General features: G+C 33.2%; 1 protein-coding gene across 3 annotated transcripts in view; it reads left to right on the forward strand.

Annotated features, from left to right (window-relative positions):
• Window positions 1-21,084, forward strand: part of LOC129948380 (nuclear factor of activated T-cells 5-like) — a 143,857-nt gene that overhangs the window by 98,048 nt on the left and 24,725 nt on the right. For all 3 annotated transcript variants that reach the window (XM_056059354.1, XM_056059357.1, XM_056059356.1), the window contains exons 2-3: window positions 9,373-9,497; window positions 9,568-9,722. In XM_056059354.1, the coding sequence (XP_055915329.1) occupies window positions 9,373-9,497; window positions 9,568-9,722 (280 nt within the window). The remainder of the gene's footprint in view (window positions 1-9,372; window positions 9,498-9,567; window positions 9,723-21,084) is intronic.

A 21,084-nucleotide genomic window follows, 5' to 3' on the forward strand; every position in this document is an offset into this window, starting at 1 on the left:
ATCCGCATATGCTGTTATTGACTACATAAAGTAGTATTCACATCAGCGCGACCAACGAATGAATTACGAAATGTGAGTTAATATTTCCACACAAATTCTTAACAAAACGATAGCAATATAGTTTCTATTGGATTTATGATGCATACTTTTACTTTTCAATATGATATATTACTAAATTTAAGAAAACAAATTTATTCGCCGATAAAAAAATTGTAGTTGATACGAACTGTCAAACTTTATTCGCGTTCAACATTATCCACACTCGCAACGAATAAAATAATCGCGTGTACTTAACCTAAAAAAATCATTCTTGTTCATTTATTCGCGACGAATAAAAAACTGTCATGTAAAAGAAATGGTCAAAATGATAGTGCTCATGTGAATAGTGCTTAACTCAAGAAAACTGCATTATCGATACACAAATTTCATTCTGCATTATCGATTAGTTGAATATTTTTGCTTGAAACTTTTTTTTGACGTTTTTGACATCAACAAAACGAGCTGAGTTCCAAAATGAAATATTTGCTTTATAATATTAAATTGATTATAATTGCTAAAAAAAACTTAACTATTTATTCATGACACTTACGTATTATTATTAAAAATATTTACTTTGAAATGTGGCGTTAAAATACGTATCCAGTTTTATTTTCAAATTTAAAAATATAAAAAACAAAACACAAATTTAGTCAACAAAGGTTATTTTTGTTTTTAGGCTGTGTACTCACCTTTAAATGTACTTTATTTGTCTTTGACTTTATTTTGTTGTTCTTATTTTGATCTGTATGACATCTGTCAATAAACGTCATAAATTAAATGAAATATTACTTTACTAGACCAAAAGTCGACAGTAAGTTGATCAGCGTTTATGTACATAACCTACATAATATAAATAAAATGCGAGTAGGTATTTTTAGTGAAATAAAATTTATTAAGATTGTTTAAGCCCAAAGGCTACCATTTCTAAATTGTAACCTAAAATTTGAATTCGTAAGAAATCTTTTATTTATTTTATTTATTATAATTGTAGAAGTAAAATGTTTTAACAATTTTAGGGGCGTGGTTTTGCCATTTCTAAGATTCATGGACATCTGTCAAAGTCTAGAAACGATTCATGATAAACAACTGTCAAACCATAGACAACAACCGCCGAAGCTTCTCATAGAACCAAAAAACACCCTATATTTATTGCACATCACCCCTTAATAAACTTTTATGATTTACATAATTAAATAAAAAGTGTTGCTCTAAAAAAATAAATAATAAATCAATTTATTTAACGAAACAAAAAATGACAATCAATTTTTTCGCAAATAATATTATTACAATTTTTTGCCGTTTTTTTGATTTTTGTTTGACATTTTTTATGATAACGTCATGATCCCATAATGCATCCATCATCATGAAAATGGAACCCAATTGTCATTCAATTCAGAATCATTTTATATTAATTGTGTCTACATTGCGTAAATTATCTGTTCAAGTGGCGTTCAATGCTGCTCGAAACGTCAACCACTGACCGAATCTGATCAAATCGACCAAAAAGGGGGGTTGGAAGGAGGGGTGATTGGTGAAGTCTGGTTGTTTTTCTTTTTTTTTTAATATACTAAGGGGGTATAGCAAAAGACAAGATTGATGGAGTGTGTAAGTTGCCCGTAGTACAGTTTCTTTTGTTAATAGCTGACTTTCTGGGTACAATGTATTGAATTAAATATAAAATACATTTGTGGTCAAAAAAAAGGACTCAAGTGTGAATTGAAATATTTTCATGATTTAAATGTTTGTGGGATGAATGTTTTGTGGGAAGTCGTTTAAATGACGTTGTAGGATATCTTTATGGTATGGGGTAAAAAAAAATCAATTTATTTTTGATTCACATCTGTCAAAACATACATTTCCCCTGTTTTTGCATTCCATGGGTTAAAACAAATTGATTTATTTCTGATTTAAGATCAAATCTGTAGAGCTAGAAATTTGACAGCTCTACCGCAATGGCTATAACTTATACTTAAGCATCTTTTACATGAGCTAAGAACTGCGAACTGTGGATGTTCGCACATAACTTTCTTTCACATGAGCTTTATTTCTATTTGAAGACAGCGACGAATTGTCAATTTACAATTACCCTTTTCAACAAACAAAACAAAATTGTTATAATTTTGGGGTTAAGTTGCGCGCGAGCAATTTATTGTGGATGGAACCACACTGCAATTCGTTACTACTAAATTGTTTTTACAAAATTGTCTTGTTTTAGAGAACAAAATGCAAATTTTATTATCTTTACATAAGTGTCAACTAGTTTCTTATAATTTAAATGTGTTTTTGTTTGAAATTAACTTTTTGAAATGTTTAAAATCAATAAATATGATTTAAAATTACGAAAATAAACGGTGATTTTTTAAGAGCTTGAGAACTTTTTTTTTTAAAAAAACGCATAAAATTTGCAAAATCTCATCGATTCTTTATTTGAAACGTTAGATTGGTCCATGACATTTACTTTTTAAAGATAATTTCATTTAAATGTTGACCGCGGCTGCGTCTTAGGTGGTCCATTCGGAAAGTCCAATTTTGGGTAACTTTTTCGAGCATTTCGGCCGGAATAGCCCGAATTTCTTCGGAAATGTTGTCTTCTAAAGCTGGAATAGTTGCTGGCTTATTTGTGTAGACTTTAGACTTGACGTAGCCCCACAAAAAATAGTCTAAAGGCGTCAAATCGCATGATCTTGGTGGCCAACTTACCGGTCCATTCCTTGAGATGAATTGTTCTCCGAAGTTTTCCCTCAAAATGGCCATAGAATCACGAGCTGTGTGGCATGTAGCGCCATCTTGTTGAAACCACATGTCAACCAAGTTCAGTTCTTCCATTTTTGGCAACAAAAAGTTTGTTAGCATTGAACGATAGCGATCGCCATTCACCATAACGTTGCGTCCAACAGCATCTTTGAAAAAATACGGTCCAATGATTCCACCAGCGTACAAACCACACCAAACAGTGCATTTTTCGGGATGCATGGGCAGTTCTTGAACGGCTTCTGGTTGCTCTTCACTCCAAATGCGGCAATTTTGCTTATTTACGTAGCCATTCAACCAGAAATGAGCCTCATCGCTGAACAAAATTTGTCGATAAAAAAGCGGATTTTCTGCCAACTTTTCTAGGGCCCATTCCCTGAAAATTCGACGTTGTGGCAGATCTTTTGGCTTCAGTTCTTGCACGAGCTGTATTTTATACGGTTTTACACCAAGATCTTTGCGTAAAATCTTCCATGTGGTCGAATAACACAAACCCAATTGCTGCGAACGGCGACGAATCGACATTTCACGGTCTTCAGCAACACTCTCAGAAACAGACGCAATATTCTCTTCTGTACGCACTGTACGCATTCGTGTGGTTGGTTTAATGTCCAATAAAGTAAACTGAGTGCGAAACTTGGTCACAATCGCATTAATTGTTTGCTCACTTGGTCGATTATGTAGACCATCAATCGGACGTAAAGCGCGAAACACATTTCGAACCGAACACTGATTTTGGTAATAAAATTCAATGATTTGCAAGCGTTGCTCGTTAGTAAGTCTATTCATGATGAAATGTCAAAGCATACTGAGCATCTTTCTCTTTGACACCATGTCTGAAATCCCGCGTGATCTGTCAAATACTAATGCATGAAAATCCTAACCTCAAAAAAATCACCCTTTACAAGAAAACCAAGCTACCAGTAAAATGTTTGACGTTAAGACAAACGTGTCTTTAAGCAAAGACTAAGAACTCCGTGGTCTATTCTTTTAAAGTTAACTGCTGTTGTTGTCAAATGTCATTAATGACGTCAAATCGTTGTCAAATGTCATTAATGAAGTCAAATTATTGTCAAATGTCATTGATGACATCAAATTTTTAAGAAACTTAAAAACCGCGATGTTTAAGAACGACAATAGTTAGCGATTAGCTGCTACTTTTAAAGGAATAGCTGATCTAAAACAGCTGGTATGTCAAAAAATAAACCAAAAGCATTCAAAGATTTTTGGTATATTTGGTTATCTGACAGAACACCTGATTTAACATGTGGTTGAACTTGAAGGAACCAGGAAATTGATGTCAATTATTTAGTTTTTTTTATGTTAAGAATCTGGTGAATTATAAAATTGGACCTCGAAATCTTATAAGTCTGATTTTTGGGATGAGTTGAAATGTGTTTTTATTTTCTGGCATTTTCTCAATTAAAGTATCCAACTCGTTCAGTAAAAATCCACATATCCAGTATAGCTTATCCAACACGATATTGAACGCAGCCATTGTTAACAGGAGTTACGAATTTATTTTCATTTTATTAGATGTGATTTGTGTACGGTGCTTTTTTTACTGTCAAAATTACTTTGGAAATTTGACATATCTTAAAAAAATTATTGAATATGAAATCTATTTTTTGTGTCATTATTCAAAGACTTAAAACTATTTGATTTAACAGGAGATATTTATATTCGAAGTACCAGATCAGTTTGTAAAGTTGATGACATTTAGCGGATCTATTTTTTTGACCGCAGCTGTATGTTTATTCAAAGTCCGCACGTTGTGCTCCCATGAAAAGTCCACAAATTGCAACCGAGCTATTATTTTATCTCAATTTAACAATGCAACGGGTGCATTTTACAATTTAATTTCTCTGTGTTATCATACAAAATATATAAACAAGAGATGATTGCTTATATGCATCATTTAAAGAAATCAAAACAATCGTTCTGGGGCTAATGCCCTTTTTTTTCTTGATGGGTGCTCTGGACGAACTACATCGCTACAAGTCACCAGAAAGAAGTCGCTCTGTCCGTCGCATCGTAGGTATAAAAATATATTGCGTGGCTTGGCGTGGCGTGCATATGAAATGAATAAGTTTATTTAGGTGCTGTGAAGATGGACTGGAGTGTTGTTTAGTTGGCCTTAATTGAAAGGGGAAATTTGCTATTCAATGAGTTTAAATAAAATGGAAGTTTCGGCTTTGATTCTTCTAGGTCAAGAAAATAATTAATTTGACTGTTACTTTTTTCTTATAACAAACTTATACTAAATAATACAAATCGATAGGAGAGGGGATGATTCTATTCTTTAATCGAAAATCAATAGTTCAATTTTGATTATAATTAAACTGCTATCCAAATTGCCTTAAATGTCAACGTTTACGCATTAAAATTTACTATGTGGTCATTTAGTGATAATTTTTATAAGAAGGGTTCACAAAAGGTCACAATTAGTTTAAGCCTTGAAGGCGAACACGGTGGAGTATTACAATACAAAAGACAATTTTATACTGATAACCAGAAATAAGTTTGTTTAAAACTGACAATTATTAAAAGACAGAGGAAGAAATTGAGGACAGAACCAGTTAAGAGCAAAACAGTTGATAAAGTTTATCTGTCAAAGAGGGCTTAAGTGTCTTTATAGAAGTTGCGAAAGAAGAATGTATAGGGTGTTTTTTAAGTGGAAGGAACAAGTTTCGATAGTTGTTGTCAATGGTTTGACAGTTGACATATCTGTTTAATAAAGCTAAGTATACACTATTGGAAGATCTTTCAATATTAGAAAATTCTTCGCAAATTTTCTATCAACCATATTAACACTGAATTTTATCTGTCAAAAGTGACAGAACAAAAATTGATACTCAATTGTTGACAAATGTTCTATCAAAAAATTACCCGACTTCTTGCAATCGTTTGAACTCGTCTAAACCCCCAATTTTTGTTTGTTTTCAAATAATTGGACGGTTGTCCACTAATAGGATACAAAATCACGTTCTTTCCAAACCACATCATCCAATTTTTAAACAACCACAAAAGTTTACGGGATTTTGAAAGAATTGAAATACAGAAAATCGTTACTGTCTGGTTCATTATTGTTTCACTTTTTTATATTTTGTTAAATGTTTTTGCACGACCTGTTTTCACTTCTAAAATGAATTTTCATATTCTCTGTCATCTGTCGAGAAAATCGTCTTCCAATGGCAGCGTTCAATCTGGTGTTGGATAGGGTGGATTTTTAGATACCTTGTTGAACGAGTTGGATAGCTGTATTGAGATAGCTGTCAAAAAATAAAAACAACTTTCAGCTGTTTTTGTCCCATGTTAAAAAACGATTAAATATTATTCCTAAATTTTTAGCCGTCTCAACGAATTCTATCGGGATATGGTTCATGACAATACGAAGAAAGTAAAACAGATGAAGAGGTGTTCGAGAAATAACTATACATTTAGGGATTTAGTTGAAGCCTATTTGCTGTGGACTAATTCTGAATCCTTTCAGCTCAATTTAAGTAAAGCTGCACATCATCGGCGTACAAAATTAAGGAACAAAATTTCAATGAGCTTGTAATTGAATTAATGTACATTGAAAACAACAATGGACTAAGAATGTAGCCTTGTGGAACACCATTTAAATTCGGTAGGAAATTTGATAGCGACCCATTTATTTCCACAGCTTGTGATCTACCTGTAAGGTATGAAAAGATTAAGTTTGTGCCGCAGAAGAAAAATTAAATTCGTTAATAAGTTTACTGCGTAATAATGTGTGGTCAACTGAATCGAAAGCTTTCGGAAAATCTAATAGCACTACAATGACACTTGATCTTTATCCATTGACATCCTCAAGTCTTCAATAACATTGATTAGGGCAGTGATAGGAGTAATTAGATTGTTGGCATTAAGAAAATTATTTAATTGTTTTTGAATGAGTCTTTTAAAGACTAGACAAAATGATGAAGTTAAAAATATGTGTTAAGTATTGTAGAAGAATAGGCAGTAAAATGTTGAGAAATGATGGATGTATACCGTCAATGCCAACGGCTTTTGATTTAAATGAGAGAATTGATTCAACAATATCGACAGAGTCGACGGAGGAAAAAACCGAAACCAGAGATGGTAATTGGTTTAATTGACGCAGGCCCAGCAACTTCATGGTAACGAGAATTTGAAGAACTTGAGGTTTCAACAGAAGAACTAACAAATCTTTCGTTCAGCATATTTTTTATCTATTTCAGAGCTGAGGCACAATTTACTCTTGCATAAACCAAAGCTTCGCAGACTTGCCCATAATTTTCGATCTCCTTGGGAATGGTTTAGGTAATTTGAAAAACTACGCCTTTTGGCATTTCTTATTTCGGTCACCAACTTGTTACGTAGCGAGCAGTCAGTGCCCCTTAGTTTTAATACTCGATAACATACCCAAGCCTTATATGCAAGATCGCTCTTTATCATAAGGGAACGGATATACAACGTTAACCAAGGTTAACTTGCCGCTTCTACGACTTTTGATCGTACCTGAACCAAGTTATCATACAACCTCTTGACATTTTTGTTGAGAAAATCTATTTGAAGATCTGACGAGGGCAGGTTATAGATGGTATCCAAATTTATGATTCTAGCATTTACCTCTAACGCTTCAATATCAATCTTTCGAAAATCCCTCATCCAAGAAGAGCAGAATAGATTTATGTTCCCAAACTTAAAAAAAGGGAATAGAGTGGTTCTTCTTTGGGGTTTTTGAATCATCTGAAAGAATAACTTACCTTTTCCTTTCAGCGACCTTATTTGCTTGTAGCTCCACAAGCTGTCCTCCTCTGTCTGCTTTTAAACATAAAAAAGGTAGATTTATTTCCACAAGATTAATATTTATTTACCTGTATTTTGTTCTACCTCTGGAACAGGATGAGGTTCTTTAACATCAGAATACTGGACACTAGACTGGAGGTCAGCTTCTTCATCGTCTATTATGTACAAAACATCCTCAAATACAGCTTCGACTACAATTTTGTCTGTTTTTGTTTACCAAAAAATACAAAAAGCTGAAATCAATTTTCAAGTTTCTCGAAGTTCAAACATGTGTTGAATCAGCTGTTCCTTCAGATATTCTTGGATTCCTTTGGATTACTTTTTTGATCAGCTGTTATTTTACACGGAATACACAGAATTGTCAATTGTCACTTAAATGGATGCTATTGGAAGACTTTTGACAGTTCGGCAAATATTGGAAGATCTTCCAATCGAGTATACTTACTTAGCTTAAGGTTTGACAATACACCATGAGTTGCTTAACTTCAAAACAATTTTTAAATTATGTTTCGGTGCTTGTCAATAAGCCTTATATGACGTTAAGACAATCCTCAAGTCATTAAAGCATTACAATAACATTCATTAAAACTGTCTATTGGGTGTCATGCGACTTCTTCAACATCGTTCTGGAAAGAATTGTGCAAAACTCAGCCGTCAACACTAGAAGTACAATCTTCCAAAGGTCCATCCAATTACTCGGATACGCAGATGATATTGACATCAAAGCGTGATTTCAGTGGAGCGTTTTTGAGCATTGCGACGGAAGCGAAGAAGATGGGTTTAGTGGTCAATAAGGGCAAGACCAAGTATTTGCTGTCATCAAACAAGGACACTGAACAACGACGTATTGGACACCATTACAGCTATAACTTCGAGGTAGTTAAGGACTTTGTCTACCTGGGCACTGCTATAACCACAGACAACGACACCAGCGCTGAAATTAAACGGAGAATAACTCTTTCAAATAGCTACCACTTTAAGGCAATTGAGAAGTTAAGTCCTCTCTCGATCATCTAAATCATAATCTATAAGACACTCGTCATTCTGGTTCTCATTTATGGCGCTGAGGCCTAGACCCTGTCAAAGAAAGATGAGAGCGTCTTAGGATGCTTCGAGAGAAAAATTCTTCATATGATTTTTGGTCCCGTACGTATAGATGGAGAATGGAGAAGAACATTATAACGACGAACTGTACGGGCTGTACAGCGACACTGACCTACTTAGCAGAATTAAAGTCCAACAGCTTAGATGGCTGGGTCATGTAGAGCGAATGGACATCAACGCTCCAGCTTAGAAGGTCTTCGAATCCAATCCCGTGGGACGGTGCAGTAGAGAAAGACCGCTACCAACCAGCTTGGCGTGCGAAACTGGAGACAGCTGGTTGGGAACCGAGATGGCTGGAGCCGCATGTTCGTTGCGGCCCAGGTCGAAATGAGTAAGAAGCTGCTGATTTTTTGTTTCCAATACTCAATAAGTTAAACATCGGCAACATTTGATTCCAACAAGACGGGTTAACTTCTCATACAGCGCTTACAATTAGTTTATTGTATAATCAATTTAGTCCTGTTAAGGGGCCCCTCATTCGTGGGACTGATCGCCTCTCTTGAAAAAAACACCCAATGTTTACAAAAATTTCTAATGCCTAATGTAATTTTGATCTTCTCCTCCCCTTTAGGTCGTCCATTTTCCAACTCTATCTAGAGTGCACTTCTATTGGATTTATTATAGTTATAGTATCCATTAAAATTCAAATATTAATAATAATTTTTTTCTTTCAATCATCAGGTATGCGAATGACTATGGCCACAGCTTCCACAATGACACCCAGAGTACACAGGAAAGGCTTTCGTATACCATCAAAAAGACATCCTGGTAAAGCGTTACCCGGCAAACTTCATTCAATGTCAAGGGTAAGTAAAACATAACATAATTCATTACAATTTCATATTTTTTAATTACATTTTTTTTTATAAATTTTAGGTTGGTCCTGGTAAAATACCACCCGGCAAACGAATGCAACAGAGGCCACAACCACCGCCATGTGATAATTCAAATGATAGTGGATTCGGTTTTGATCAACATGTCGAAGTTCAAAATAGTAATCAACATATGATAAGATCGATGCCTGTATCAAGGTGAGTCTAGATCTAGGTTAAGATTACATACTTACTTACATTTTAATATTACTATTTGAGTAAATTACAAACACGGGCTATTAGATGTTTTTATTTTTATATATTTCTTTTTAATTAAAATAGCACTTGGGTTTAACACTGAGCAAAACACAAATATATATAATTAGCTTGATGTATTTTATTTTAAGTTAATTTTTTATTTTCTTGTGCTTAATATATTCATTCATTAATTCATATTCAAAGCATATAAGCAAAGCTAATGATATTGTTATTTATTTATTAGACACTTAATAGTATGTAGGTATATTTTAAAGAAAAAGATTATTTATTATTAATAAATTATGTTTATTTTACCCTGTAGTTACTTTAAGGACATTTTTAATAGTCATGTCATGACTATTGAATGTGGTATAGCTTAGACTTTGGTCCATGAGAATAGTTCACATAGGGAGAAGGAATTTTCAATTATATTAAAATAAGTTAGTCCGAGATATTTGCATTTAATTCGATACAATTCTTCAGATAATCAGGATTTCAATGATTATTGATTTAAATTTTCAATTCTTTTAGAACAAAGCTAAACAAATATTTGATTGTTACCTTTTTCATGTTTAATAAGATTGCAGCACCAATGCTGTCTTCTATATTCTTAAAGTATTTTTACACAAAGACTTTAAATAAATGTACTTTCGGCGGATATCCAACTAGTATGATCTTTCAAAATGCTTAAAGCCTTCTTCCAAAATCAATTTCGAAAATGTTCGCAGATTAAGTTTAATAGCCTTTTCACACGAAACCCAAAACCAGGTTTTCGGCAAAGTGTTTTCGAAAACCCGATGATCGTTCACACCGAACATTTACACTATTTCATTTGACATTTAAATTTGTTCACCGGCGTCAAATTTTGTATTAATGAAAAAATGTTGTGAGTAAAAAGTTATGACTATTTCTTCTTCTCAAATTATTTGTGAAAATAAAATGAATTCTAACAACATTATCATGTCTTTGCCGTCGACACCCTTAAGTCGAAGAAGAGTTTCTGGGGTCGGGTGGAATGGCCTCACGACATGAACCAACAAAAACTACAAGCTCGCTTAGTTGCAGCTATCCTCACTAAGGAGAAGCTAATTGTCTAAAAAATATATCATAAAACCAACCACAAACAAAAATGTTACAAAAAAATTAATTTTATTTAAAACATTTTCATCTTCTTTCACAACAAATTCAATCCGAAATACTGAGCTTATGACTATTGCTTCTATTGCCAAATGTGCCTTCAAAATCGCTATATATTATGGCCGTCGGAGCAACTTTTAGATGTGGTTAAGAAGATTCTGAACGATTTCGTGTAGGTCCTTATCAATTCACTCATCCAAAGCGATCACTGAAGCTGTTATGATGGGCTGCAATTTCTCCATGACTATCTCTTTGGCTTCTTCCTTTGAGGACACGCCTCGTTTGTCCAATGCACTGAGGATCTTCTTGATGCTGGCAGTCTGTTCATCAAGTTGCGATAGCCCACTGTTTTGGTTTTATTCACTGGTACAACGATTCCCTCATTTTGGAATGTTTTGGCGCAAATTTTCCTAGCCTGCTGCGACTTAGCCTTCATTAGAAATTTTCTTTCATACTTATTCTCCTCCACAAATGAACTTATCGCCTCATATCTCATTTTCATATCTCCCAAATACCTGTGATTGAACGGAGTTACCGGAAAGTCTTTCTCCAGGTAGTAAGCGAAAGCATCGAACATATGTATGTGGTGACGAGCTCGAAGGCGCGTCATTACAAACTATGAGCAAGTTTTTCTCGTCCTTGGGGTCGTCACGTTAGTGGCCATAGTGAATTCCGGTTCCTCGCTTAACAAAGAGCATTTGAAAGTCTGGAGGATCATAAAAGAACCGCCAATGCCGCAAATAGTCACCGGGGCTTTTATTCTCGACGTTGGCAAATTTTCTTTTCTGTTGCCACGTAGCTCCCCCAAAGTTTCCTTTTTTTGCTTTTTTTTCTCGTCCATATTCTGCAAATAAAAAACAAAAAGCAATAATTCTTAACTTGTAAGGAATTTGTATAAATAATATTACTTACCATGGCCAAATTTATTTCAAAATGAAATATTTGTTTTGACAGCAGCCATCAGCTGTTTTTTGTACATTAATTTGAGCGCTGAATGTTTCGAAAGGTTTGTTTGTTTAGTTCAACTTTGCTACTAGTTTTCGAGAGGTTTATATAAAACTTGTGGTTTACCAAAAATGTATGGGAAAACTTGAGTTTTCGATGTAGGCTTTCGGCGAAAAACGGGTTATGTAATTGGTCTGAAAAGCCTATAAGACTGCAAGCACATCTTATTCTTACTATTAATATTTATTAAGCTAAACCGTAAATGCTACCAGGGCTTCTAGCTGACCTTATCTTCTTTTCCTTTTAATACACAAAAATGAAGTCATCTTACATCAATCAATTTTTCGATTTCTGAGGCTTCTATACGAGACAATAATAATATCAAAACTAAATCAAGGTTTTAGTCGTGTGGTCTTGATGGAATACCATGATTTATGTTGAAAAAATATATGTCTTTTGTTTCTTATCCATTGTTTCGCCAGGCCATAAAAAGGTTCTTAAAATTTAGTAACGAATTATCGTTCTATAGTAAAATTATCTACAATTACTAGTTTATTACAATTCTCTACATTTTTTTCGATGCATACGAAACACTCTCAAGTCGATTGAATCTTTACAGACTTTAATAAAATTGGACTCCACGAGCGTTTCGTTATGAGTATTTCTTCATAATTTAAAGATGATATGGCGTCATGTTCAAAAGTAAATCTTATCAATTTAAAGTAAATTTTGAAGTACCTCAAGGTAGTCAATTTGGACCAATGCTGTTAATTTTATTTATTAATGATTTGCCTTCTGTTTTAAATAATTCTATATCGCTAATCTATTCTGGTGATATTGAAATATTTCGAATTAATAACTACATCAAAGACTGTAGGTGCAAGAAGATCTAAATCATTTTCGGGAATAGTGCAATAAAAATCGTTTTAGCAGTCGTAGATTAGTCTTTGACCTGAGAGAATTGTTCCCCTAAAAATTTTACAATATCCTGAACATGTTTTTAGATTTTTTGATGCGGCTACGGAAATACATTATCCTACGAGATAGCAAATATATATCGTCTACGTAGTCTAGATGTTTCATTTATGTTGTCAGAGTCCAATTTATTCCTCCGTTTACTCTCAAGGCTACACGCAGCACATCCTTGATAACCAAACAGAACAGAATTGTTGACAGTATGCAGACCTGTCTGACATAACTTTGACAACCTTATTCCGTCATACCCATCAAAAGTCGCCTTTATAATAGATATGAGTTTATCCGGGATACCCCTCCTCAGCAAAGCAAGCCAAATAAATTCCCTTCTCAAAATCGAGGAATATTCAGCGCAATGTTCGATGATGATTCGCAAGTTGTTGATGTTATTAAAACAAGATGATTCAGTGTGGAATCCTTGTTGTTCAGCGTCATTTTTTGCTTCGAGCTGTTTTCTTCCACGTTCTTAGATAATCTTTTCTACTATTTTGGGCGAATGCAAACTAAAAATCAAAAGCCTCTTTTTGGGAGCTTGACTTAACTTTTCACCCTTCAGGGAAGCGTTCAGAGACCCATGTTGCTTCTATGATAGGTGTCAACAATTCGCTCAATGAACTTGGCGCTGCTGCTAGCAACAATTTTTCGGAAATTCCGTTCAAACCTACCGATTTGTTGTTTTTGAGCGCGTGGTTCGCGCTACATATCTCTTCGTTAGTTGAGGGGGGGGAGGGTTTTTACGTATTTGGGAATTTGTATCATCGGGCTACTCCGAAGAAGTCAGTTGGTAAAAAGGTTAAATTTGGAATTAAGTTTTTTTCAATGTTACCACTTTGGTTTTTACATTATTTTTTAGTACCTTACAAAAAAAAACATTAAAATTAAGCTGCTGTACGGAGACTTTTTGGACTAAGTTTTTATCTTTTACCGGGTGTTGTTTTAAGCTTTGAACATCAGAGAGTTCTTTGGTTATCCAATAAAGGGTTCTTCCGTCACACATGTTTGCGGCTTCTTCTGCTTTTTGAGCAAAAGCGCTGAACCTCGTTCATCATCATGCGTCATGAAGATTCTATCTCGTCCCTTTCTTCAATTCTAGCATCTGCGATATGATCTTTTAACTGCCTCCTTTCGTTAATCTTTGCCCAATTTTCATCCGAAAGCCAGTGTTTGGTTCTTTATTCTTTCTTTCAGCACCATCTAATATCAAAACATTGTCTTATGTTAAAGAAGCGAATTTATGTTTCCCTACCTCGGTGTACCCCAAGGATCTGTTTTAAGACCAATTTTATTACTAGTGTACAAAAACTCTCTGTTTACTCTTGATTTCAGAGGTAAACCAACTGCGTTTGCGGATGATGTTGGTTTTTCTTATGGCACTAATAGTCCATTGGATTTGGTCTCAGGAAGTAATTGGAACCTTGAGTTATTGAGAATATGGTCTTCGGTACATAATTTGGTTATTAGTTCGGAAACGGAGCTTACTTAGTTCAGCTTATCATCTCTCCAAAATTTTGAAGTTGATTTTCAGTACCATGCCCCAGAATGTCAAAAGTTCAAGCTTCCTAACTGTAATTTTTTAACCGGGACCAAGACTTATCTAACTTAGAAAAAGTGAATGGCCTTGAAATTAATTCCAAAATGAAATTCTCAATTCATACGGTTAACTTGGGAAAGTACTTTAGGTGTATGAAATATATATATATAAAAATAAAATCCAGCCTTTGTTAGTTTTGCAAAAATATGTTATTAGAAAAATTTGCCGTAAACCAAGTAGATATCTGAGTTTTCCTATTTTTTGTAACCTGAAAATTCTTCCAGTGCGTTATTTGTATTGTTTTAAAGTGCTTAAATCCTTTTTTATGAAGTCTGGTAATAGTAATTTCCGTTTAATTTCAAATTATAGTTTACGTGGGAACTCTTCGAACACCTTTACCGTACCAACATTCCGTAAAACTGCGTTTCGAAATTTGTATTCTACTTCATCGTTTCGGTTATTTGACAAGCTTCCACTTTCTTTAAGAACAGTTACGGCTCACAGCCCTTTTAAGGCTAATGTAAAACAAAGTTCTTAACAAAAAATATTATGATGATTTTTTAAAGTAAAAAACCTTATGACTGGCTTTGACACCATCTTCTTAAAACCACATGTCATCCAAGTCCATCTCTTCCATTTTCCGCAAAAAAAAAATGATGTCATTATCGCACGGTAGCTCTTACCATTCACAGTAACGTTGGGATTCGTATCATCTTTGAAGAAATATGGCCCAATGATTCTGCCAGCCCATGACCCACACCAAACAGTGACAATAATTTAAAAGCGTCGTCCGTTTCTTGAACGATTCATGGTTAAATTATAGACCAAACTGAAGATGTTTGACAGTTACACAAAACACTAAAAGTTCGTGAATTGTCAAAACCAGTGTTGCTAAAAAGATAACAGCAAAAAATCGCCCTGTAAGTTTGCATTTTAAGATCCAACGTCCAGGATTTTCTTATACTCTAGATTGTTTTATATTTTAGTTAAAAAAAAAACATTTTTAGGTCACTTTTGTGATTCCATCTTCTTCTTCTTTATTGATATCATAAATATGCAATCCCTTTAAAAAAAAAAACTAAAATTAACATTTAAAGCACTCGATAGCTCTAAACCTTTTCATTCAATAAAAACTAAACCGTATTTTAATTCTTATTGATGACTCTACAAAAAAATTACTATGCAGATAGATTAGTTTACATCTGTTAGATAGATTTCTATTGAAACATTAGAGACTCTTTTTTTTTGCGTAGGTAGACATAATTAATTAAATTCAAATTTAAATAAAATACTTTACATAACAATAATAATCATGGTTGATGATTTTACCGCTAAAAGACTATATTGGGTCTTTTATTCTATGAACCAAGCTTAAGCTTTATATTAACACAATAAATAGATAATTTAAAATAAAACCCGAAATGGCCTGCCGCCGATGACATTAATCTGTTTGCAAACAAGTTTTGTTGTTATTAAATTGTTTAATAATTCTTTTCTGCTGCGGTGTGGTTCGGTTCGGTGGTTATTTGATTGTTTTAATATTTTAATTTTCAATGGGACAGCCCCAACAAAAATACAGTGTTGGCCAAAACATCAGCACCTAAAAAAAAAACTCCGTCTTTATGTCATTCAAAAAATAATATTATTTTTTTTTTAAATTGAAAACACTATGTGTGTACTTCTAAATAGAGCACAAGAGAATATAGTTTTCATAACGGTACATTTAAATATGACATAAGTAGGACATTTAACCCAGTTTTTCAACAAAAACAACTTTTTATTACTATCTCTCTTTTTCGTATTAATAGAGAAAAGTTAGTTTGATAACTACAAAATCCATTGATCATATTTTAAAGGTGTTGGCACACGAGTGCAGTTGAATCCATTTGTTAGGTGTTAATTATTTTACAAGCAAGCTAATCACTGTTCATAGCTTACTTTTCTAAAATGGCCGGAAACATATATACTCTAACGAAACTAAAGTGGAATGGTTAAAATTTAAGTATCAGAAAAGTGCTCCATTCCAAAATCAGTAATTTGCCCATTAATATAATTTTAAAAATACGAAAAGTCATTTCAAACGGTTCATCGAGATGTTGAGATATTGAGTCACAAATAAGGCATCTTTAACTATGATAAGTTTATGAAGCTAAAGAGTTGCAGTTTTTTACTTATAAAAATACCTTATCGAACCCAAAAGTTTTCTTTCAGTTTATATTTCAATTTTCAATGATGAAATCATTTCCAATGAACAGCTGACTTTTGATTGTTCGGAACAAAATCAAATGGGTTCAATGGAGACGGTCCATTACCTTTGTGTTCCCACCTGTCATTTCTATTCTTATTTGGATTGATATCATTCAAGAGTTTTCAATCAATTTTCAATCCAGATTCAATTTTGAATGGATATTTGACTGTTTCATTTTAATGACATATGTGACACTTCGAATAACACAAGAGTAAAAGAGAACACAATTGAAAAAAAAGTCGGAGCTCTGAACAGAGCTCTACGACTTATTTATGAAACACACTGGAGAAAAGAAGCTTAAGAATTTTCCATCTGTCCCCTTCATACCACACGAATCCAACGTGAAGTCTGTCACGCTCAGCTTCTTACTTCATTTGCTCGGCCATTTTATTCAAAGCTCATAGAGTGCGCTCAGTGCTGGTTCTGATATATATCTGATTTCAAAACGATATCTCTGAGAAAAAAAGAAACACAGATTTTTTGATTTGACAGCTCAGTTCTCTGCTCTGAACGTCATATAAACCATAAGCGAGGTAAGCTCAAGAAAAAAATGGAAACGATTCGAAACGAAACAGAGAACTGTCAAAGTAGGTTCATGTATGTTGATAACCAATTCCCTCTTTTAAGAGTATTTAGTTTTTAATGCTTCTCTTACAAATCCAAAAAGTCAATCCCAACGATTTATCGAGGTGGCAGGCAAAGAAAAACAACAAACCTACAGGAGTCTGCTAAAATAAAATCATTTAAAAAAGACCCTTTATATCATCAGGAGAATTACGAACCCAATTCCATCTGAACGTTAGCGCCATTTTCCATTAGAATGTAAATATTTATTTAAATTTTAAATGCAAAAATATACAATAATTAAAATCCTAAATTTGATTTTTAGTTATTCAATATTCGAGGAAATTAAAGTTGCTTTTGTTTTGGCCAACACTGTATGTACAGTCTATCGTTTTCGTCACTTATTTTTATAATAATTTAATTCTACTATTTTTGTGTTTTGTTATTGTGCTATATTGCATATAAATAGGCAAATTAAAAATAATTTGAACTTTGTATTGTTGAAGGTAGACTGGACATGTTTTCTTTCTTTTATTTATGTTAACTAATATTTCTGATGTTTCACCTGTTCGAAAAAATAAAAAACTTTAATCATAGAAATTATCAAGACTAAAATAATTTATTCATACCATAAAATTGTGATTTGGTTATAATTAATTTATATTTTAAAGATTGGATTATGAAAATCCGTTTTCTAAAATGATTCATAATTTAATTAATCCTTTTTTGATCTTTTCTTATTTTTTTAAAGCTGTTAAAAAAAAATTGTTTAATATTTTGAACTTGAATATGTAAATTTTCAGGATACATTTATGTATTTTTTGTATAGTGTTTTATAAAGTGTCATAAAACACTAAATACTGTTTTTGAATTTTAATACTTCTAATATAAACATTGGTATGCTTCATAACTTATGCGTGTGCGGTACTGAATTGTAAATCAATTACGATCGTAAAATTGTTTACAATAATTTTTATGAGAAGTTTCAAAATCCTCCGACATGACTACGAGCAAGTTCAGAGTCCATGTTGTCGTACGATGTCGCGTTCTGTAGACTGCTTGACCAATAGACGGGTGCGCCAAGTCAAACTTTAATGTTTGCCTATTTTCATTTTTATTACTTGATTTACTCAGAACGGGATAATGTCTCGTTTTACCACCGCTTCGCGTTCAAACGCTTCGTAGTCATACCTAGAAACTTCTTTATTCAGTCACAAAGGAGGCGTCTTTAACTATGATAAGTTTATCAAGCTAAAGAGTTGCTGTTTTTTACTTATAAAAATACTTTATTCAAATCAGAAGTTTTCTTTCAGTTTATATTTAAATTTTCAATGATGAAATCATTTTCAATGAACAGCTGACATTTGATTGTTCGGAACAAAATCGGTTCAATGAAGACGGTTCATTACCTTTGTGATCCCTCCTTTCATTTCTGTTCTTATTTTGATTGATATCATTCAAGAATTTTCAATCAATTTTCAAATCAATCCGGACACAATTTTTCATTTAATGACATATGTGACACTTCGAAACTCGACCTGTGTCACTTAAATAAAATGTTCACTGTACGCTCTGAGCAAAGCTCACCCACTTATTTATAAAACACACTGGAGAAATGAAGTGTCAATAACTTAAGAATTTTCCATCTGTTTCTTTCATATCATTTGAAACCAACGTGAAGTCAGTCAAGCTCAGTTTCTTAAGCATGTTGCACATGAGCTACGAACTGTGGATGTTTACATGAGCTTTATTTCTGTTCGCAGACAGCGACGAAATGTCAATTTATAATTACCCTTTTCAATAAACAAAACCATAGTGGTATAATTTTGAGGTTAAGTTGAGAGCGAACAATTTATTCGTTGCAGTGTGGATGGTATGTGGAAGTGGAACGCGTATACAGTTTGACAGTTCGTAGCAACCACACTGCAATTCGTTACTACCAAATTGTTTTTACAAAATTGTCTTGTTTTAGAAAACAAAATTCAAATTTTATTATTCTGACTAAGTGTTAATTGGTTTCTTATAATTTAAATGTCTTTTTTTTTAAATTGACTTTTTAAAATGTTCATTCGTTGTTCGCTCTCATGTGCAAGGCCCTTTACTCCATTTGCTCTGTCATTTTATTCAGAGCTCATAGAGTGCGCTCAGTTCTAGCTCTGATTGATAAAATAAACACAAACCAATCTTTCTGATATTTCTGAGAAAAAAAAAAAGGATTTTTTTTGACAGCTCAGTTCTCTGCTCTGAACGCCATATAATCCATGAGCGAGGTAGGCATAAAAAAATGGAAACCATTCGAAACGAAACAGGGAACTGTCAAAGTATTTTCATGAATTTTGACAACCAATTCGTCCCTAAAATTGTAAAGCCAAATTTGTCAAGTTTATTAAAATAAAAATGTGATAACTATCGTTTTGTTTCCGCTTCTTGTTCTGGATGCTGTCAAAAGCGCAGTTGTCGTTGTAATTTATTTCACACGACGACGTATAAAGTCTTAGTTTGATACAGGATAGAATAACAATGACAAACGAAAGCTTTAAAAGAAACTCATTAATTCAATTTGTATCTTAACAAGTTAAATTTGAAAAATGTTCTCGTCCAAGATTTTTGAACTTGTGATATTTTTGTTTTTCAAAATTGTCTTTTTGTGTTCTTCACCATGTAATCAACTGAAGATCTCTGTAAGTCAAAATTAACTTCTAGCCTTAATGCATTTGTCACTGTCTTGACGAAGATATAACTTAAGTTTATCCACTTCAAATATTTAAGCTCGTAGAAAATCAGGTCTTTGTTACTTATGATCCTAAGAAGCTTTAAGAACAAAGTAAGTTAGAAGAGAGGAGCATAAAGCATTTTGTCGAAAAGCCTAAAAACCTGTAATTGAATGTCGACTTCCTGTGTGAATGCCAGACTCATCTTTCACTACGTGAACAATAACTTCACTTGAAATACTTGTAAATGATAGCCAATAAAAAAGTCTAAACTCTGAAAAGAAAAAAACAAGTAACAATAAATTTGTTATAAATAATTCAATTAAAATGTATAAACCTTTTTTACTCTTAACCTCTTGACAGCTATCAGTTTTATGCTTATAGACATTTTTAATCATAGAAAATCCATAAATCCGTATTTGCAAAAATGTTTTATTATAGTTCCAATATTGCCCGTTAGCAACTACTGTCAAATAAACACAATTTTTTATTCTTGAAGTGTCACCTTTCCCACATCGATTCTATCACTATTATGACTTCGAACTCTGTTGTCTAGCTGATTTCTTACTTCATTGGTAAAGTGTGCAAAAAAATGTTACTGGTTTTTGCACACTTGTCACTATTTTTGCACACGTTTCTTATCAAAAAGGTGACAGTTTTTCAATCCACATTCCACAGTCCACAAAGAATTACAAATATTGTTATTATTGGAGACGTGTGAATTAAGAAGTAGACAGCTGTCAATAAAACAGTATTATTTTTCAAACCCATCAGTAATCAATTTAATCGAACTATCGAAGGAAGAAGCACGTAATTGCTGGTCTCTACTTCGATTAGTTGTTCAATTGTTATATTGGCCTTATTAAGTTGAGGATTAGGCCACTTCAAGGGTGTCATTAGAATTGAGACTTAATTATGTCAAAATAACATGTAATCTTAGTTGTTAATGTAATTAGCAAATTATTAAAAATATTAATTAATAAATTGTCCAATGCTACTTGTTGAAAACTTGAATGTTCAATTGCAATTATTTGACATCTTAATCTTCTAATCGCTTAGTGATTGAAAAACAAAATAAATGACATTCGCTTAAACTTTTAACGGCTTAACAATACGAATTGACATAGAACATCAGCGCCGCCGTCGATGAGACGACTTTTTTTGTATTAATTTTATAGGTCATGGTAAAAGATCAGAACGGATGAAATTCTT

This window comes from Eupeodes corollae, chromosome 2 (assembly GCF_945859685.1).
Source record: "Eupeodes corollae chromosome 2, idEupCoro1.1, whole genome shotgun sequence".
NCBI lineage: Eukaryota > Metazoa > Arthropoda > Insecta > Diptera > Syrphidae > Eupeodes > Eupeodes corollae.